General features: G+C 55.4%; 2 protein-coding genes across 7 annotated transcripts in view; one reads left to right on the top strand and one right to left on the bottom strand.

Annotated features, from left to right (window-relative positions):
- The window catches only part of LOC309394511 (nucleoside diphosphate kinase 6-like), a 435,625-nt gene that overhangs the window by 153,421 nt on the left and 260,784 nt on the right, over positions 1–21,420 (bottom strand). The gene's annotated exons all lie outside the window — the stretch shown is intronic.
- SHANK3 (SH3 and multiple ankyrin repeat domains 3) overlaps positions 1–21,420 on the top strand; it is a 241,380-nt gene that overhangs the window by 27,480 nt on the left and 192,480 nt on the right. For all 6 annotated transcript variants that reach the window (XM_081957745.1, XM_081957744.1, XM_081957742.1 and 3 more), the window contains exon 2: positions 12,575–13,159. In XM_081957745.1, the coding sequence (XP_081813871.1) occupies positions 12,701–13,159 (459 nt within the window). In that variant the 5' untranslated portion in view covers positions 12,575–12,700. The remainder of the gene's footprint in view (positions 1–12,574; positions 13,160–21,420) is intronic.

The raw sequence follows: 21,420 nt of genomic DNA, 5'->3' as shown, positions 1-21,420 counted from the left end.
GTCCCAGAGGCGACCTGGCCTGAGCCCCACCTGTGCCCGGAATGGGACAGCTTGCTGCAGCCAACGGCCACCACCATCAACTCGCTACGGCCAAATTGCTGCAGGACCATTCAACAATTCGACCTAATTATTTAAAACAGGGGGGTCAAACTGGATCAGCATTGGAGCTCTCCCCTGAGGGCCGGCCGGAGGAGGGGAGAGACGGCCTGGGCGGCCCCCTGCAGCACCTGCTGGCCAAATGGGGCACAGGGCGGTGGGGGGTTCCTATCGGTAGTGGCATGGCGGCCTGGGTCACTGGAGCAAAACGCCCACTCAGTGAACCGGTAGTAGACCAGTTAGGAGCCCACCACTGGCAGAGGGGGCTGTGCGTGTCTGCCCCCCCCTCCATTTTTGCTACAAGAAGCACCACAGGCTCCTCCTTTGCTCTTTCCAGGCCGGCCCTGGGGGGTCCAGGCTTAAGCACCCTGTGGGCTAGATGCGGCCCGCAGGCCTTGAATTTGACCCCCCTGGTTTAAAGTAATTTCAAAGATATTTTAATTTTTGTCATTCACATTTTATTTTGTCCCTCATTGGTCATCCTTTCTTTAATGATTGGCCCGCAGCGAGTTGGCAGTGGTGACTTGGCAGTGGTGGGTTGCCGTGGACCCTCCGTGGCCTCCCTTGTGTGGCAGATGGCTGCTCTGCCTTTGCACCACAGAATGATCTCTTTGCACAGTTAGCTGGTTTTCTGAGTGCACACAATGCTCGTGAATCATCAGCGTATCCGGCCAGTAGGAGTTGTTCCTGAACTGAACCCCAAAGAAATGTACCCACGTTGATGGTGAGGAAGGTTTGCTTTGCAGGGTGGTTGTGAGAGCCTCCGCTGGGGTTCTACCTAACTTGTTGAAGAATAAAGCATGCGTGGGGGAGGGGAAGGGCAGAGAGGGCTCTACCCAGGCAATCTCTAAGGCTGGCCTAAGAGAGGGCCCATTCCCCTCTTAGATATAGTATAGTGGGGTATAGCATGGTACAGGGCAGGGGTCTCCAAAGCAGTCAACTTTAAGACATCCTAGCTGAGGGATTCTGGGAGTTGAAGTCCACAAGTCTTAAAGTCACCAAGTTTGGAAACCCCTGGTATACGGCCTCCTTGCTTGAGAAGAGAGGGGTTGGACTAGAAGACCTCCAAGGTCCCTTCCAGCTCTGCAATTCTGCGATGTTGCCATTCTGTAGATGGGGAGCCTTTGATGGTTGTCCTGAGGGCCTCCTTCCCAGGAGACAGATCTAAATCTGAAGCCACGGAGATCAGCTGCTCCTTTTCCCTCTGGGAATTTGAGGAAAACAGAAGTGCAGACAAGGTTTATTTCTTAACCAAGTCGAAAGTTAACGTTACTGCTCTAACGACGTGCAATGCATAATGTGTCACTCGATTAGCATATAACATTACCTTGTTTGGCTTATCTATAAAACGTGCCGCCTGGTCTTATGTGTCCCCATGTTTTCCCTGGCAGCGGGCGACAGGAAAAGCCCTCCCCAGGCAGGTGGGCGTCACAGAAGCCAGTGCCTCTCACTCGGCTCGCCAGGCGCCAGTGGAAAGCGTAGAGAACGTTGGCATCCCCTGCTGGCTCCATTTAGCTCCATGGGGCTTCCTTCTGGGTCTCCTCCAGACAGGGGGCTCTGCACATGGCTGAACCTCTGGGGCTCTAAACGAAGGACACAGAATAACAGAGTTGGAAGGGACCTTAGAGGTCTTCTAGTCTAACCCCCTGCTTGAGCAGGAGACCCGATCCAGTGATGGAGCTCCCGCAACTTCTGTTCCATCGGCTGGTTGCTAATATTGATTCAATTTATTACTGGCTTATATAAGTAGTCCTCCACTTACGACCAACAGTTTAGCCCAAATTTCTGTTGCTAAACGAGACATTTATTACGTGAATCCCCCCCCCCCATTTTACAACCTTTCTTGCCACAGTTGTTAAGTGAATCACCACGTTTGTTAAGGCAGTCGCACGGTTGTTAAGTGAATCCGGCTTCCCTGTCGACTTTGCTCATCAGAAGGTCACAACGGGATCACGTGACCCAGGACACTGCGACCGTCATAAATATGAGTCAGTTGCCAAGCCTCCGAATTGTGATCCCATCTTGACTTTACTCCCTTCCTTCCTTCCTTCCTTCCTTCCTTCCTTCCTTCCTTCCTTCCTTCCTTTTTAGAGTGGATGGTTTATTTCACACTCTGCTAAGAATCAAATCCTGGGCATTCACAGGGAGCCTTTTCAAAGCCAGGCCAGATGCCACATCAACAACAATAGCACAACTGAATCATCATCTTGAAGACCCTCCATCTTCTGCTTAGGATGCTCAGTTTCTTTCTTTCTTGTGGTGACTTGTTTTCTTCGTGATTTGACTTGATGGCCCCCACACCCTCCTTCCCTCGGCCAGGGGGAGTCAGCCCTTTAAGTAAGCGTTGCAATAGGGGGCCTTCAAGAGGAACCCCCCCACACTGGGCTCTGCCTGCTCCGGTCCTCCTGACCCCAACCTAGAGGAGGGTGGTCTTTTTCAAATCCAAGACTCAGGCCGAGAGAAGCACCTGGGTGGCTCAACATCCTTCAGCCTTAGTTTCCTCGCCTAACTGGGGATGGGAGAGGAGCTTGGGGTCTACTTGAGATTTTGGGGTGCCCCCCAGAAGGCCCTTTCAGATGAAGAGACGACCTTGGCAAGAATGGAGGGGAAGGGGCTCTGGACTCCCCTTCAGTCACCCCTTTTAGAGGGTGGAGCTGGCCTCTCGCCCTCTACAGAGCCGGACAGGTGCCCCAAAAATACCCCGCCAATGGGCACGAGATCAGCAGGTGCTCCTCTTGCCAATGAATCGTGGGCATTTCTCACGTGGTGGGCCAGGAGGGCATCCTCGGCCATCTCAATCCTTCCACCGGGCAATGACACGTTTCCTGTGTCTGCCAGGCTCGGGGACCACATCCTGACATGCCCCGGTCCCTCTGCTGCTGAGCAATGCTGCCCAGGTTCCTATGGTTACTCAGGTTTGCATATTCACCGGGGTTCCTATGGTGACAGCTGCAGCTTTGCCTTCACTCTTCTTCTCTGCACTGGAAATCTGGCTCCCCCCCCCACGGCCCCCAAATCTCCAGCTCCAAAGCAGAGGGCTTCGGCTCTAGGCTTAAGAGCCAGGGGTCAGGGGGTACAGGTGGGGGGAGGGAGAGGGTGGGAGATGGGGGAGAGAGAGAGAGAGAGAGAGAGAGAGAGAGGAAAGGAGGGAAAAAGAGAGAAAGAGAGAAAGAGAAAAAGGAGAAAAGAGAAAGAGAGAAAGAAAAATGAGAGAAAGAGGAAAAGAGGAAAAAGAGAAACAGAAAGTAAAAGAGAAAAAGGAGAAAGGAGAGAAAGGAGAGCAAGAGGAAAAAGGAGAGAAAGAGAAAGAAAAAGGATAAGAGTGAGAGAGAGAGAGAGAAAGTGGAAAAGGGACAGAGGGAGGAGAGGGGGCTTCCAGTCCCCGGCACCACTGGCAAGCTCCAAACCCTGCCCCTTCCAAAGGAGCGGGTGCTTTGTCTTTGGCAGAGTCCGGCTGAGCCCAGGCAAGCCAGTCCAAGGGAAGCTGTGGGAATCACGATGCCCCGAAGGGATGCAGGGAGGAGGCCTTTCCCACCCGCAAGTGAAAGGGGCCAGAAGGGGGCTTTGAGCAGGGGGCTGTGGGGAGACCCCAGGGGCTTGCCCTTCCCCAAGCCAGCAATGCCCAACCAGCCAATCGGGGCTCCAGCCGTTTGCCTCCTGCCCTGTGTGGGAACGCAGCCATCGTCTCAGAGCAATTAGGATTTGCAACCCTGCGGTTGGGATTGTGGTTGGATTCGGAAGCCCCCCCCCCGCACCCCCCCCCCGCCTGTTGGTGGAATAGGGTTTTTCTTCCGTGTGCCCCAAAGCCTGAAACGAGCCACAGGGTTTGCAAAGGGAAGGATGAGGTTGCAGCTGGGGGAAGGAAGCCTCATGGGAGTTGTTGACGTCTCCTCCTTCTAAAGGGCACCTGGGTCAGGTTTGCCCTGGACCCCCCCCCCTGGCACCAGATGGGCTCCCCCGGCTGCAGGGGAACCCAGGACCTCAGGGGGCCACATGGGGGGCCAAGGCCTTCCCTGGGGCTGGCATGTTCGGAGGCCAACCCTTTCCCTACCGGCTAAAGATTTCTTTCCACTTGCCTGGGGAGCTTGTGCTGAGTTGCAAACAGGAGCATAACTGTGCTGGAGCTCAGGGCCCTGGCCTTTCCAAGTGAGGTGGCTGCCTGTGGTGGAATGGCAGTCTTCCAGTATTTGAGGGGCTGCCACAGAGAAGAGGGGCTTGACTTGGTCTCCAAAGCCCCCGAAGGCAGGACAAGAAGCCATGGATAGAAACTAAGCAAGGAGTGAAGCAACCTGGAACGAAGGAAGAATTCCCTGAGAGTGAGAATGATTCACCAATGGAATTGTGGTTGCTCCATCCCTGGAGGTTTTTAAGAAGAGATTGGACAGCCGTTTGTCTGAAATGGCCCTGGGTTTCCTGCCAGAGTAGGGGGTTGGACTAGATGACCTCCAAAGTCCCTTCGTGCCCTTATTCTGCTCTGTTCCAAATTTGGCCGACTTCGGCTTCCCTTGAGTCCAGCTGGTTGTAGAAGCTGAACAGAGTCAGGTGTTCCTTGTTGTGGGGTGGGAGATCTCCTGGGGGGGGGGGAACAGACACGTCCTCCCCACCACTCTGGAGCCCAGATGTTTCTGAGGCTGTGAGGAGCCCCTCCAGCTTCTTCTTCCTCCCTTGAGAGCAGACTCTTCCGGTTTTGGGAGGTCGGGGGAGCTTTTCTGGCTTCTCCTGAAACTGGCAATGCCCAGGCCCTTCCCCACAATAGAGGGGGGGGGGTAATCTGTGTGTGGTCAGGGGGCTTGGCTGCTAGAGGGACGGCTGGGCCCTTCACTCCAGGGGCTGGTTGGGAGGGAGAAGAGGACACCCAGCTCTCAGCTTCCCTTCCCACCAGTAAAATAAAGTCTCTCGTAAGGTGACACAGCCCCCACTTACACCCCCCCCCCCCACTGCTTGGCTCTGTCGGCAGAAGGCGGCCTGCAGCCATCAAGGCAAAGTAAAAAGGAGGGACGGACGTGATGGCTTTTTAGGTCCTTAGTGGGCTCCCTCTGGGTCTGCTCTGAAAGCCGGGAAACGGAGCGTTGGGTGCCCTTCCCACAGGCGAGGGGGAGGGGGCTCCCGCTGGGTGCACACTGGCAAACGGAGGGAAGCGGAACTGGTAACCAGAGGAGCAAGTTGTGTGAAACCGGTTGGCTGCGACATCCTTGGGACAAAACCTTCAGGCAGGAGACTGGCGGACTTGCATGTTTGACAGCGTTTCTCACCTGGGGGCCTGGAGGATGGAAAAATCAGGCCATGAGGCTCTGACCCTCCTGTGAGAAAGGAGGATTTTCCCTAGGAAAGAAGGAGGGCTAAAGGCCCTCCGGCCCAGATACAGGAACGCTCTCTCTCTGTGTGTCTCTCTCTGTCTCTGTCTCTCTGTCTCTCTCTCCCTCCTCCTCCTCCTCCTTCTTCCACCTCCTCCTACTCCCACCCCTCCTGCCTATTTGCAAAGTCTGGCTGTGTGTTTCAATCTTCTCTCTGGGCGCCTTGGTGCTCTCTGAGTTTGGATGTTTTCTTTCAGATGTTTCATGACCCAACTAGGGAACCTCATCAATGCTAGAAGGGAGTGGAACTTGCTTTCTGTTTAAATACCCCCTCCCTTCTAACACTGATAAGGGTCCCTAGTTGGGTCATGAAATACCTGCAAGAATACCACCAAGCTCAGAGAGCACCAAGAACAGGATGTGCCAAGTTCAGAAGAAGCTCAAATTGTGCACCAGCTCTGTCTGGGAAAGTACAACCCCATCAAAAGTCAAAAACAGCTCTGGGGGGCAAAAGTCCAAAGCCCCTCCATCTTGCTAGGGCTGATTTGGAACCTGTTCCTCCCCTTAGCCTCCAGGTACTGGACCAGCACTGAAAGGGCCTGGCATGGAGACCTAGAAGTGATAATACCACACCCTGCGCCATCAGAGGACCTCACCCAGTGGCTTCCTGTAGATGGAGCAGTCCCAAGCACTGAGCCCCCCACATCCCAGGGGCCTAACGCTAGACCTCCCCTGCCCCACCGGCCACTGAGGAAGGAGGAGCACCACCATAAGAGAGCGTTTGTGGAGCTTCTCAATCCTCCAGGTCATGGTTGTAGGCAAACTGGACTTTCTGGTTTTCCTTTGATGATGTCCACTCAGAGCTGAAGAAGCTTCTTGGGTGAGAAGCAAAACGCTTCCAAAGAAAAATCAGAAAGTCCAGTGGCTTCTTGGAAAAGCCCCTTTGGGACAGCACAAGAAGGTGCCTCCTGCCCCAAGTCCTGGAGCCAGCCAGGTGGGTATCATGGTTCATAGTATGGAAAGCCACCAAGAGATCCAGTCATCCCACATCTGCCTTCAGGGGTCACCCACAACACGACAAGGGACATCTCTGTACTGCAGGCCAGCTTGACATCCTGCTTGGAAGAAGTCCAGCTAAGCCCTCCATCCTGGACCTTCCCACCCTCGAAACCCCAGATGCTTCCGAAGGCTCAATTGCACCCTTTCCAGGGGCTCTGATGACAGCCTCTGGAATTGAGGCCTGGCCCTTCCTCAATGTGGGCTTTCATCCAATTGAGAGAATTAAGAAACAACAACAACAACAGTCCTTTATAAGGAGGCTTGAAGGACCTCAGCCGAGAGTTTCTCTGGTCTCCTGGCCTGGAATTCCCCCCCCCCCCAGGAAATGAAGTCCTGGGGTGTACCCATCCGTTGCCACCTGGTCTCACTCGTGGGAATCTCCAGGCAGAACGTGGTCCTCTTTATTCTGGCTTCTTCTCTTGCCTCCTTCCTTCCCAAGGCTGCTCCTGTCCACGTTCTAACCAGGAAAGGGCCATGGAGAAGGAGGGGTGGATCCAGAAGAAGATCTAGTGCACAGCGCCCTCTGCCTGAAAAAGATTCCCAGCTTCTTGGAAGGGATCCAGGGATCCTTACAATGCAATAGTAGAGTTGGAAGGGACCTTGGAGGTCTTCTAGTCCAACCCCCTGCCTAGGCAGGAAACCCTATACCGTTTCAGACAGATGGCTATCCAACATCTTCTTAAAGACTTCCAGTGTTGGGGCATTCACAACTTCTGGAGGCAAATTCTGTTCCACTGGTTAATTGTTCTAACTGTCAGGAAGTTTCCCCTCAGTTCTAAGTTGCTTCTCTCCTTGATTAGTTTCCACCCATTGCTTCTTGTTCTACCCTCAGGTGCCTTGGAGAATAGTTTGACTCCCTCTTCTTTGTGGCAGCCCCTGAGATATTGGAAGACTGCTATCCTGTCTCCCCTTCTGCAGGATCATTTCTGCCAACTGCGGGAAAGAAAGGCAGAACGGTGTGATCAGGCCCTGGGGAAGTCCCCTTGGGAAGCAGATGGCTATGGCAGGCCACAACCCCGGTGGAGATCTGGCAAGAGAGGCCCACTGCAGCTGCAGCCTTGGCAGATGCTCAAGGACAAGGCCCGCTAGATGCCATCTGGCATGAGGCCACTGGAGGAGTAACACGGCTGGTGGGTCTTTCTGGCTGATCACCAGTCAGAGCCTGGGGGCTCCTGGGCCACAGCCTTCAGGAGAGCACGTCTTCTGAGAGACCCTTGCTGGGCCCTCTCAGCCTATTCCCATCCTAGGTTAGAAGAAAAGCCATTCAGGAAAGGAAGAGAAAGCTGGTTTCTCTTCCTGGGTTTGCCCGCTCCTACCTTCTTCAGCCAAGAGACCTTCAGGAATGGCCAAGGAGATCCGCTCTCTGGAGCACCCATGGTCCCTGGCCTCCTCCTCCCACCCATTGGAGCTGGCCCTGGCCCCAGCGTCTCTTTGTAGTTGCAGACCCAGTTGGAGAAGAGCGGGAGGGAGGGGAGAAGAAAGGCGAGGGCTGCTTCACATAATTAAAAGTTGGTCATCCTGTAATCTTGTAATCTCCACTCGCACAGCACACTTAACCTCATTACCGAATTAGCCCATTTTCTGGGATCGTGCGATACACTGAACCGCAAGCGCTCTGGCTGTCCTGGCTGGGCACCTCACAACAAGCTGCAGAGAAGGCAGCCTGAATCAACCTCCGGTGTCTGGCCTGGCAAGGCAGCAGCCAGGTGGGCCTTTCTCTGGGCTGGAGGAGGGTTGTGTGCGAAGGCAGCCTGTGGGTTCCGGGGCTCGGGGGGCAACGGGGGCACACAGGCTAGGACGTTTCACCCGAGGCCCCCAACAGGTGAGGGGGGGCTCTCCTTTTGGGCAGGACTGCAACGCCTGAAACCTTGGTCTGTGGGGGAATCCATCCCGTCCATCCACACAGCTCGGAGGCGCTTGTGGGGCCATAATCCGGGCTGCCCTGTGGATTTCCAGACGGCCGCTGCTCAGAGGGATTGGCAGGCGCTTAGAACGAATGAATAAGCTAACCAGCATGGCTAATCCAGCTTAGTCCGGGTGCAGCTGGAGCCACCAAGGGCCAGGGGGGGAACCCCAAAGCTTAACCCCAGGGCAAAGCCCCTCCCCGCTCTGTGACCCCTGGCAAGCCTTTTGGCAAAGGAAGTCCTTGACTTACGACCACGGTTGTGCCCAAATTTCTGGCACTGTGAGACAGTTGCTCAGTGAATTTTGCCTCTATTTACCACCTTTCTTGCCACAGTTGTTAAGTGAATCACTTCAGTGGGACGTTCTGACTTCCCCCTTGACTTTGCCTGTCAGATCGTCTCAAATGGGGATCGTGTGACCCCGGGACACCGTGACCGTCATAAATATGAATCAGCTGCCCAACCTCCAAATTTTGATCCCGTGATTATGGGGATGCTGCAATGGTCGTAAGTGTGAATAACGTGATCCCTATGCTCACATGATCAAAATCCGTATGCTTTGCAACTGACTCATATTTAGGACGGTTGCCGTGTGCCAGAGTCCCCTTTTGCGACCTTCTGATGGGGCAAATCAAGGGGGACGTCAGATTCACTTAACTGGGTCACCAACTTAACAGCTGTGGCGATTCACTTAAAAATTGTGGGAAGAAACATCGTAAAATGGCCCAAAACTCACTTAACGACCGTCTCACACAAGGACAGAAAATCTGGGCTCCATTGGAAGTGGAGGGCTGCCTGTAAGGCACAGGATCTTTGTAAGCTCCCTGGGAGTCTTGAGAATGACTCCCTGCCCTGGAGGCTCTCCTGACCTGCGCCAGTCCTGGGCCGGTCTGGCAGGCGGTCTCAGGGGCCCCAAGGAGCTTTTTCCAAGAGGCAAGGGGGCTCTCTTAGGCTTCTTTGGCTGAAAACCCTTCGCTTCTTCAGCTCTGAAGAACCAAAGAAGCTTCTTGGGGGAGAGGAAGGGAAAGCTCTTCAAGGAAGAGACCAGGAAAGCCCAGTGGCCTTTGGGGAAAAGCTCCTTTGGGGGTCCTGGGCAGAGCCCCTGTGCGGAAGGGCCCTCGGGGGCCAGCGAGCCAAGCAACGGAAGCCTCTTCCTCCTGCTTATCTCCAGAGGCTAGAAGTGCCCGAGAAAGCCCCTGGCTCCTGGCTCCTTCCTCAGGGGACGCTGCCCTGCAATCGATCCTCAGGCCCTGGGTGAGAGTCCAGCTGTCCTGCTGGGCCCTGGCACCGGCACCTCCCTGGGCGAGGGCATGCCCAGCTTCTCCTGAGCTGGGAGTGGGGGTTGGGCAGGTTGCTCTGTTCCTTGGGGGCGAAAATGGCCCTGCGCGTTCTCGCTTACATAAGACGCCGCATTTCATAACTCCCCAAGCCCCCCTGGCTTCTCACCCGCTGGAAAGCTCTGCTCTCCCCCTTCCCACCAGGCGGGCTGTGAGATGCCACTTCGCTCTGGCTCTTCGCAGCCTCAACAAAACGACTTTTGGCAATGAAAGGAAGCCCTGCAGGAGCCAAAGGGAGGCCAGCCTACAAACCTTGCCCCATCCATTGTCGCTCACGCTTAGCTGGTTGATTGGATGAGTTGAGACCCATGTTGCTGGGCCGAGGCACAGGGGAGCTGGGCTCTGGGGCTTCTAAGGAAAGAATGGGGAGGGGGCTTTCCTTGGAAGCTGTGCTGAAGGGCAGAAGTCCTGGCTGAACAGTTCACGGCGGCTCTGAGAATCAGACTGCGGTGCCAGCTTTGAGCCAGGAAGCCAAAACGGCTGGTTCTCAGGCCAGTCTGAGGGCCTCTTGGTCCCAGCTGAAGGAGGAGAGCGCTTAGTTGGGCCTGCTCAGCTTTCTCACACCTTTTTCCCCTGTGGATGCCTCCTCCTCCTCCTCCTTTTCCTCCTCCTCTCCCTCTTTCTCCTTCCCCTCCCTCTTCCCCTCCTCCTCCTCTTCCTCCTTATGCTGCTTCTTCTGCTCCTTCTTTCACCACACCTCTCCTTTTCCTCCTCTAGTATCATCATCGTTATCAACACATAGTACTTTCTCCTCCCCGTCCTCCCCATGACCATTTCCCCCAACTCCCTGGGCCAGAGGCAGAGAACAGCCTATGCCACCAGAGGTTAACCCTTGTCAGCGTTTGCACGTGATGCCAATGTAGTTACCCCACAAACGCAGCTAGTGCAAGCACTTTAGCTCCTTCAATTCAACCAGCCTGTTTTCTAAGACGTGAAGAATGTGTTGAACCAGGTTGTGTTAGAGCCCCCGGCATGTTCAGGTTGGCCTTGGCATTTTCACCATTGGCTCCAAAAAGTTTAAATCAAAATTTGTTCTGGTGGCTCTCGTCCATTTTGGACTCTTTCAATGGCTGTCAAAAATGGGCTTCAGTGACTTTATTAAGCCTGACATCCCAGTGACTGTTGGCCGAGAGCATAAATGTCTCTTTTGCTGCTGGAGTTGCTGAAACACCTGCCTGGCACATTCCAAGTGTGTTGTTTTATGGCACAGTTGTGAACAAAAGTGGAGGGGGGAGGGATTCGTTGTGAAGAAACACTTTTAAACCTCTTGTCCTATTGCAGAAGAAAAGCAAGCTGGGTTGTTTGATGTATGTACTTATTCATTCGATATAACTTTGAGTATAAATTTAATTAATAATACATGAACACAACTATAATCCGTACGCAGTTTGTTACCAACCCAAGCAATCTCTCTCTCTCTCTCTCTTCCTTTCCTTAGGTTTCACCCTTTCCCCACATTTTTGGGAGGGTGGGGGGTTTCCTTTGACTGAAATAAGTAATTGGTCAAGGATTAAAGAAGGAACCAAGGGAAATGCAAAGGAGAACTGAGAAAGGCAGAGGTATTTGTATCCAGCCAAGCTGTTTGAGACAGGCAGATTTCTTCCCAGGATGTAATTTCAGTGGGGTTTAGGGCTGAGCAAGCGTGCGGATGAAAGGCAGCCTCTCTGTGCGGGTATCATGCCTGCCACGGTGCTTGGCATGTGCTTGGAATTACCCAGAATGGCCCAGAAGGCTGGGCGCTGGAGAGCCTGGGCCTACTTTCAAGCCTTAGGCCCCCTCTTGGCAGGTAAAGTTGGTTAAATAAGCCACCATTGTGCTGAACTACAAACCATGGCTTGAAAAGCAGAAGGTCCTTGATGCTGTCAGAGCCTGGCTGTTTTCTTGCAGACGTTTCATGACCAAAACTAGGGAACACGATAGGTAACAGCACTGATGATGTTCCCTAGTAGGGTCATGAAACGTCTGCAAGAAAACCACCAAGCTCAGTGAGCACCAAAGACCCCTCACGCCAACCCCGAGTGGCAAATATTCTCCTTCATTGGAGACTGGCTGGGTGGCCCTGCCAAGAGAGGCCGGCCTGGTGCCCTGTTCCCAATACTAAGGGGAGCCTGGCAGGGTCTGCCTTGAGCTTCTGGGGGCAAAGCCCACAAGGCTGTAAATAGAACCAAGAAGCCAACAGGCAGCCTGATTCCTATGGCAAAAATAGTGAGGGGTTTAAAAACGCTGCCTTGCTCTTTCTTGGTGAGCCAGAACGGTTTGCAAGAGGCAGGAAAAGGGACCTGGAGTTGGAGATGAGGGAACCAGGGAGGGAGGGTGGTACAGGTGCCAGGGGTTGCGGGCATAGGCATCCAGCGACATAGAGAATAATAGGGGCCTTGGAGGCCTTCTAGTCCGACCCCAAGCCAGACATGCAGCTGCCCAAGGACCCAGTTAAGCCCTCAGCGTATGCTCAGATGAATGAGGGCCTGACATCCTCGGGGGATGGGGCCACGCCAAGTAGGACCTCTTGCCGAAGGGCACCTGCCGGTGGCATCTCAGCAACTCTTTGCCGCCTTGCAAGATGGGCATCTTCTAGGGCCTTTGGGGCAGGGGAAAGGAAGAGGCTGCTGGCTGGACCCCAGACTATTTTCCCCCATGGGAGGGGGGGTGTTGGGACTTCTGAAAAGTTTTTTGGGGGAGGTCATTGACCATTATTAAACAATCTCTCTTTCTCTCTCTCTCTCTCTCTCCCCACTCCCTCTTCTCTCCCATTCTCTGGGGTCGGAATGTGCCTGTTGTGTGATCCCCTCTCCTGGGATTGGACATCCCCCCCCCCCGCAATCCTGGGCTCCCCGTCACTTCCACAACCCCCCTCTCTGCTCCCCCTGTCCCCGCCGATGGGCAGCCCCCTCCCCTCCCGCCGGCCGGTCCCCCGGGCCAGGGGCTGATGTGCGCCCGCTAGCCGCGCTGCCCGTTCCCCCTTGCCCACTCTCAGGCGCGCGCTCAGGCACGCGTCCCCGGCGCGCAGAGAATGCCTCTCAGCCCAGCCAGCGGCAAACATGAGTCTCCGGAGCAGCAGCAGCAGCAGCAGCGGCGGAGGCAGCGGCAGCAGCGGCGGAGGCAGCGGCAGCAGCAGGAGGACGAGGACGAGGAGGAAGAGGAGGAGGAGGAGGAGGAAGAAGAAGAGGAGGAGGAAGAAGAGGAGGAGGAGGAGGAAGAAGAAGAAGAAGACGAGCAGTCTCCGCACCGCTGCCAGCAGCTGCAGCAGGCCGGCGTGGTGAACGGCGATCCTGGGGGGAGCACGGAGAGCAGCCTCAGGGAGGAGACCCTGTATGATACCATCACGCCTCCCGCCGCCGCCCCCGCCGCCGCCCCCGGCCCCGGCTCTTGCTCCTCCGAGACGTCGGCCTCTCCCCCGCCAGGGCGGATGGACGAGCCAGCTCCCAACGCCCTGGTTCTGCGCATCGGCATCCCGGACCTCCAGCAAACGGTGAGTCGGGCGCGCAGCACCACGGAGAGCGGCGGGCCGCGCCTGGGGCGCTGCGCCCGGGCCCAGGTGCGCGTCCCGCAGCGACGGCCCAGAGCGGGTGGGCGCAAGTCCCCTGCCCGGGGGAGGGAGGGAGGGAGGGGTCCCTCGGGTGCAGCCCACCTCGCATCCCGCTTGTGGAATGGCTGCTGGCTAAACTTTTACGCAACTGCAGTCCCGGGGGGAGGGGCGCAGCAACCCCCCCCCCAGATTCCCGATTCCCTCCCTCCCTCCACTCTGCAGAGGCTGGGATGGTCCTGAATGCGGGCAGAGGGGGCCCACCGCCACCCCTCCCCCCCTGCTGATGGTTCGGAGTTGGGAAGAATGGGGGGGGGGCAGCATGTTGGAACGGCTGCCCTAGCCACAGATGGAGGGGGTGAGGGCTCATCCACTTAGAAGTCCGCCCCCCCCCCCCCGCCAAAAAACCCTTGCTGCTTGCTGGGGGTTTTGGTAGCCGCTGGGCAGGTTAGAGCAGCCAAGGTGGAGCTGAGAGTCCAAGAGGATGAGGCGTGGGGGGGGGGCTGCCTAAGGGGCCCTGGGGGTCTTTCTTGAAAGGTGGGGGCAGGCTGGTCTTTGAAGCTGGAGAGGAGTCCCAGAAGGGGCACGTGACCCAGGCGCCCATGAAACTGGGCATGCTGGCCAAGAGCGATGGGATTTGTATTCTGGAAGGGCCTAGGATTTGGAGGGAGGTTCTGTGGACTCCAGTTACAAGGCATGTGTGTGTGTGGGGGGGGCTGTATCAGGGGCCATGGAGGGTCCCTTGCCTCTTGCAGCTTTGCAAGGCGTCCCTGCTGTGGGGGTGGGGAGGCCTTTCCTCGCTCTGGGTTTATGGGGGCCTGCAGGAGTTCCGTCTCCATGGGGCTGGGCATCTAAGGTGGAAGTGGAGCTCTGGGGCAAGAAGAGGGTTGAGGACCTTCTCGCTGGTCTCTTTGGAAGTTTGAACCCCAGTTCTGGGGGGCCAAGGGGCTGTTCACAGGCTGCAGCCGGAGTGCTCTGGGTGTCGTGAGGGGGGGGGGTGCACCCACTTGCCCCCAGCCCAGTAGATGCTGGAGGCTGGAATGCGGAGATCCTTAGAAGGGCCCAGGAACCCAGGCTGGAGGCTGATTGATGGGGGGGGGGGGTTGAGAGAAACCTTGAAGCCCCCAGTCTGGGTGGGGACACAATTGCCTGGGCTCCCTGTGGGTTTTGCTTGGGGAGGGGAGCCCTGCCCCTTAGACCCCCTGGGGGCTCAGCGAGGGTCTCCCTCCAGGACAGGAGCAACCTCCCAGCCCCTCCGTCTTCCCAGCCCTTCCCAGCAGCCAGTCGGCAGAAAGCCGAGCCCTGAAACGTCCTACCATTGACCCACCCCGGTCTTCCTGCACCTCCCCTCCCTTTCTCCAGCTCACTCCCCCGCCGCCAGGGCTCAGGAGCCGAGTTCCACAGGAGGGCATTTGGGGGGGGCTGCGGGGACAGCGCGCCCGGGGTCTGCGGGGCTTGGGGGTTGTGGTTTCCCAGCTGCTCCGCCTGGATGGGTGAATTGGGGAAGGGGTGCAGGCAGGAATTCCAGCAGCTCCCCCGGTCCCTGGACCTCTGCCTTCAGTCGTGATGCCGCCCTTCAGTTTGTGGGAGGTTTGGCAAAGTCTCAGCATGGTGATTTCTGCCAAGGGGAAAACTCCTCGCTCGGCCTGGCAGGTCGTGGAAGGAATGGAAGGGAGGGACGGTCTGGCTAGGTCACCATTGGGGAGGGGAGGTGGGGGGGGGGGTTGGACGAGGCAGCTTTCCACAGAGGGCAGGGGAGGGCCTGGGGAGGAGGAGGGAGGGGGAGGGGATCTGGGACCTGTCTGGGGAGGGGGCTGGAGATTCCCAGGATTGGGATTCAGGAGTCCTGAAGGCCAGTTGGTCCCCTTCTCTGTTCAGGGCTGGGCAGCCATTGGGGATGGAAAGCCGGCTCTCCAGGGCTCTGCTCTCTCCCCACTGCTCTCAACCTCCAAGTGGGCCTGGTTGCCTTCCTCAGGCGTCCCAGCAGGCCAAGGAGGGGCAGAGGGAAGCTCTGGGCCTCCTTCTGGGTGGAGACGCTGCCCACAAGCCCCTTCCTTCCCTTCCCTTCCCTCCCTGGGACGCTTTGCTTTCCTCAGGACTCAGGCAGTGGGGGAGGGGTGTGTGGGAGAGAATGGGGGGGGGGTTGGGATTGCATATCAGAGGTCTTTACCTCTGGACCCAACTTTCCTCCCTTCCTTCCCTCCTTCCTTTCCCCATTCCTTCCTTCCTTCCTCCTTTCTTCTTCCTCCCTCCCTCCCACCCATCTCCCCCAGCAAGGCCCCAGTGCCCTCTTTGAGCAAGGGGGGCGAATGCCCTGGTGGGAAGGGTAGAGGGGCTGCTGGGGGCTTCTCTAGCCATCCTTCCTCCGCCTGAGGGAGCCAGGTGAGGAGGCCGGCCGATGGCACTTGGCAGCCAGGAGAGGGTGGCCCTCCTCTGCCTATTGGGCTTTGGGCGGAAGCTCTTCCGGATTCAGAGGACAGCCGGCATCTTCTCAGTCGTCCCCAAGGCTGGGAGGTTCCCTTTCCCCTTGGCTGGGAGCAGGCTCCGTTTTGCATCCTGGGTGGGAGGCAGCTGAGTCTGTAGGCCAGGGGCACAGGTTGCTTCAAGCATGATGGTCGTAGCTGTGGCTTATTCACTCCTGTGGAGTTGGCTCTGAGTCCACAGGATCTATCTGCCAGGGAGCAGATTCCAACTAGTCCTCCTGTCTGTAGGAGCCGCCAGCCACCCCTTGAGGTCACTCCTTCCCTGGAGCCCCCGAACAGAGGCTGCTCATCCAGGGCTGGACTACAAGGCCTCTAAGGTCCATTCCAACTCCAGCGTTTGGGGAAGGCATTGTGCCGAAACAACTGGGGTAGCTCAGCCCTGCTTTGCCCTGGCCTCCTCCGGCTATGGTCAGGCCTTCAGGGGGGGCTTCCTGAGGGGGGGGCAAGAAAGTGGGCCTGATCCACCCAGTCAAGAACAGAGCAGCACAATCAGTTCAAAGGCTCCGAAGGGCTGCTAGAGAAACTGCAGAGGGACATCTGGGGCAGTTGCAGCATGCAGGAGGCTGCGTTACTCTCTGGAGGAGACCCTCGGGGGTCTTGGCCTTCTTGCTCACCTTGCAGGCTGGGCGGTAACTGGCTTTTTTTCCCTTCCTTCCCTCCATCCCTCCCTCATTCCCTCCTTCCTTCTTTCCTTCCTTCCCTTTCTTCCTTCTTTCCTTCTTTCCTTGCTTCCTTCCCTCCCTCCCCCCTTCCTTCCTTCCTTCCTTCCTTCCTCTCATTTCCTCCCTCCCCCCTCTCCCTTTCTTTCTCTCCCCTTCCTGGAGGGCCTGGGGTCTTCTGCAGGCTGAGAATTCTGCCAGGGGTCCAGGCTGCTTGCCTTCATTTTGGTTTCCCTGCGCTGGGCCTGTGGGAGGCTTCTCACAGCTACTGTTCTCCTTCCCTGCTCTTCCCTTCCTTTAATCATACTCTCTCCTGTGTGGCGTAGAAGCAGGTTAAGCCAATTACAAATTTAAATTAGATGAGCCCCCCTTGGAGCAGGTGGCTGTCAACCCAGCCAGCCATGACGAGACTCCATATTTAGAGGCAGACCATCTGATATATGTGTGTGTGTGTGTGTGTGTGTGTGTGTGAGAGAGAGAGAGAGGGAGGGAGGGAGGGAGGGAGGGAGGGAGGGAGGGAGGGAGGGAGAGAGAGAGAGAGAGAGAGATGGATGAGGAGCCAGTGGGGCCTTTTCCTTTGAGTCTGTCTGTGGTTCCTTTAGAACTATTTAACTGCCCCTGTTGGATATCGGCCTGATTGGTCCTTCTTGGAGGGATCTAGGGAGATGCCATTTGCTGAAGGGGGAACTGGCCTTCCCCCCAGCTGCATTCGGCAGTCTCAAAGCCTTAGGAGAGGAGAGGATCTTCTGGGGGTGTGGTAATGGCAAATGTTGCCATGGGAGGGAGTGGAGTCATATTATTTATGCATTTATTTATCTATTCATTTGTTCAGAAAATTTGTAACCCTGGGCAATCTGCAAACAACACATAAAACTGAATTCATGAAAACCAGTGCAAAGGCACACCAAATACGGTTAAGAGGCCTTGAAATACTGCAACCTGAAAGCACTTGGAAATGTCTGTGGGGCTCCCCTATCATCCTAGCCCCACGGAAGACGCAGATTTTCATGGGAGGAGGGGGGGCAAAGAAAGCCTCCCAACGGTGGGATTTAGGAACCAAAGTCTCCATCATAGCAGCCCTCCAGTATTGTGGGGGGGGGGGCTGCCTCAGAGAAGAGGTGGGGGGGTCAACCTCTTCTCCAAAGCACCTGAGGGTAGAACGAGAAGCAACAGGTGGAAACCAATCAAGGAGAGAAGCAACCTAGAACTAAGGAGAAACTTCCTGACAGTGAGAACAACTAACCAGTGGAACGACTTGCCACCAGAGGTTGTGGGGGCTCCATCTCTGGAGGTCTTCAAGAAGAGACTAGACATCCACTTGTCTGGAATGCTCAGGGCTCTCCAACCTTGGCGACTTAAGACTTGTGGACTTCAACTCCCAGGGTTGGGCTAGAGGACCTCCAGGGTCCCTTCCAGCTCTGTGACTCTGTTATTCATCTTCCAGAGGGTTGCTGGGGAGGGACTGGATTCTAGAAATGTCCTCTTTGGGCCCTCAGAACCTCTGCCCAGATCTATCGCCTGCATTTCAATGAAAGCTGAGCGAAGCACCTGAAGGAGCTGAGACGAGAGCAGAAAACCCGCTCGGGGGGTCTGGAGACGCCCGTTCCCATGGAGAGGCAGCCAGAGACCTGAGAAAACCCATCAAGCCGCTTCTCCTGACAGCAAACGCCTGATTTCCAGGAGGGAACGGCTGGCGAGTTTCACTCCACTTGCAAAGGCGGGGAGGGGGAGCTTTTGCGCCCTCCCCAAACGCTCCCCTTAAAGAGGGTCCGGATTGCCATTCCATGGTTGTGGCTGCCATCTTGGCTTGTTGACACGCACACATACAGGGGTCTCGGCATGTATGCACCTGAGTTTGAACAGTGCCGGCCTCCAAAGCATTCGCATTACGCACAGAGCGTACTGAATCAGCCAGGGAAATACGGAGCAGCTGCATTGGCAGCCTTTGGGTAAGCAGACTTGCCGTAATTTTAACCTAGATTGGCATTCGGTGGCATGGCATTAGATGCCAATCCCACCCATTGGGTGAGCTTGTTGTCAAGCTATTGCAGAGTCCCTGTTCAGCTCCCCAAACACCACAAACCCTCTGATGTGAACTCCAAAGATTCCTTTATGAGGCATGCCCACTGCCCTGGCAAAACGTTTCTCTCTCAGGCTAACAAGTCCGTCCGTCTGTCACATCTATTCATCTCCGCCCCTGCCTTGTACCCCCAGATCTAAGGTGGGGCTTTGCTAGCAGCAGTGGCTCTTCTGTCCCAAGGACCGGCCCATTGCTTTCCACTGCTCTCCTCGCCTCTGCCTTCTATGCATCCATGCATCAGACACTGGGCCCAGCTGTCCCTCCTCTTCCTCACCAACCACCTCCAGACCTGGGGGCTGTTGACTCTCCATCTGAGGGCTGAAGTCCACAAGTCTTAAAGCTGCCAAGGTTGAACGCTGTGCATTAGAGGAACCAGATTGAAAGTGGTCTAAATCAGTGTTCTTCACCCTTGGCCCTTTGAAGATGGTGGACTTCAACTCCCAGAATTCAAAGCTGGCTGGGGAATTGTGGGAGTTGAAGTCCACCCATCTTCAAAGGGTAACACTGGTCTACATACTGGCTTCCCCTAGTTCCCACTGCAGCTTTTTCTCCGCCACCTTCTCAACATCCCCCCCCCAAATGATTCCCCAGAAGACCCCCCCCCCTCTGCTTGCAGCCTCTTCTCTTCTGCCCAGGTGCAGCTGCCAAAATGAGTTTCGGCTTCCAACTTGGCTGGCAGAGCCACCAAGGCACTGAGCTCTCTAAATCAGGGAGCAAATGGATTACATGGTGGAACTGATTAGCCGCCATCTGTTCCAAGATGGCCATCACGGGCGGCCTGCTGACGGAGGGGATTCCTTCCTGGAGAGAGCCATCTTCTCAGAGCCAGGTTGGGGGGGGGGACTGGAAAGTTGATGTCCTCTTCCTCCAGGAACAAGGGAAGAAGATTCCTGGCAGACGGAGCATTCTGCATCACCCCCAACTTTCACGGAAATCAGCCTGGACCGAATTAGTTCTTCCGTGGAGTTAGTATTAATTTTCCCTCTTGCTTGAACTTTTCACTGCACCGGAAAGAAACATCAAGGAGGGAATCCAATGGTTCCTGGCCTGCTCCAGCTCTCAGTGAAACCTGGAATTAAGGAGAAACTTCCTAAGGGCAATTCTCCAGTGGAACGGCTGGTCTCCAGCAATCGTGGGCGCTTCCTCACTGGAGGCTTTCAAGAAGAGGCCGGGCAGCCAACCCTCTGAAATGGGATAGGATCTCTGCTTGAGCAGGGGGCTGGACTAGAAGACCTCCAAGGTCCCTTACAGCTCCTACTCTGTTCTATTCTATATTCTGTCCTTCCTGTCCTATTCCTGGGACGGATGTCTCTTTTGAGGCCTGCCTTGTGGAGCAGCCTCTAACTTGAGCTATGCACAGCCCCCAAACTGCTAGCCTTTGAAAAGGTCCTGGCTAGTCTCCAGGGCACTGGGGCGGGGGTCTTCGTGGAGCTCCAGCGTGGGTGCAGGGATCTCTCCTCATGCTGTTATTGAGATCCCAAAGGTGCTTTTTTCCAAAGTCCACGGGGCTTCCTTTGATTTTTCCTGGAAGACTTTTCGCTTCTCATCCAAGACGTTCTGAGAACTGAAGAAGCTTCTTGGATGAGAATTGAAATGTCTTCCAGGGAAAAAAAAAACACCAAGAAAGTCCAGTTGCCTTTTGGAAACAGCTCCTTTGGGTCAACCATGTCCTGGATGACGTAGAATGCCTATAAAAGTTGTTCTTGAAGGACTTTTCTTTTTAGGGGCTCAACTCTTTTCCCTCCTATCCCTGTAATGGAGGGTGACTTTGCTTCTGGGTTGAGTCTTTGTTTGCTACCAGAGTGCCTTGGCAGACGGCCATCCGTGTAAATGTGTAAAGATATAAATCAAAAGCAGAAACCGATGGAGGATGGGTGCTGAGAGTGGCAGATGCCAGAACGATCAGGACCATGGAGAGCTCCGTGCCAGGCTGGCTCCTGGGAAATGTGCTGAGGAGGAACCCCGGGGGGGGGGAGTTGTCTCTTCGTTATCCACCTGACTCCCCCCCCACCCACTCCCGGCCTGAGTTGGGGGTTTGAGGGCCCCCAGACTTTCTTGAAGGTCTTGTGTTGATAAGGAACTTTACAAGAATTGAGACGATGGGACAATTGCTGTGTCTCATGAGGAAGAACTAAAGACGGAGCTGATGAATAAATCTGGTTTATTCACCGTCTGTTCCAGGGTTAACACTGCTCCTTATTTTCTCCCTTCTGCTTCCAAATCCAGATCTATTTCTGTCTCTGGCTGATTCATACATTCAAGGGGCCAAAATCTGAATCACCACTAGATGGCAGCAAAATTTAACCAGAACTGCATCTTCACTGCCCTCTTGTGGCCACCCAGATGATTGTGGCTAGGTCAGCTAAAAATGTACACCCAACACACCCCAAACCTGGTCGATTTCTGTCCGGGTGGCCTAGGGTGAAGGGAGCAGGAGCAGGTTGTGCGAATTCAGAAAATGAGGTGACTCGGTAAAGAAAGCTGTTGCATGTGGATTCCAGATATATATTATCTGTGTTCATCTGACCTACGTCCCCACCGCCTCTTCCCTTTGGGGAGATAAACAGCACTATGCAAAGATCAGAAAAGGAATAAAAAGTTGTAAGATGAAGATACTAGAGAAGTAAGAGAAAACTACAGGAAATAGAGATAGATTGAAGGCTAAGTCAAGTCAAGTTTATAGCTCTTCATGGAGTTTTGTTTGCAAGCTTTCCTTCCAGCACTCTGTCCATGCACCATTTCTCTGGAGGTTGGGGGGGGGGGGAGAGAAGGTTCAATTTCCAGGCCAGGCAAAGTACTCAGAGCTCCCTGCTGAAAAGACCCGAAAGGCGAAAGCACCGTTGTTCCCTTACAAGGCAAAAGGTAGACTCCTTTTCAACAGTGGAAGGGAAGAAAACCACATTTCCCCCCTTTCCCCATCCCTTCTCCTCTTCCTCCTTCTCCGCTTCTTCTCTTTCTCTTCCTTCTCGTCCTTTCCCCCTTCTC

This window comes from Natrix helvetica (genome assembly GCF_964273705.1).
Source record: "Natrix helvetica genome assembly, chromosome: 6".
In the NCBI taxonomy this organism is placed as follows: domain Eukaryota; kingdom Metazoa; phylum Chordata; class Lepidosauria; order Squamata; family Natricidae; genus Natrix; species Natrix helvetica.
The sequence above is the reverse complement of the archived record's forward strand: the minus strand, read 5'-3'. Positions and strand labels throughout refer to the sequence as shown.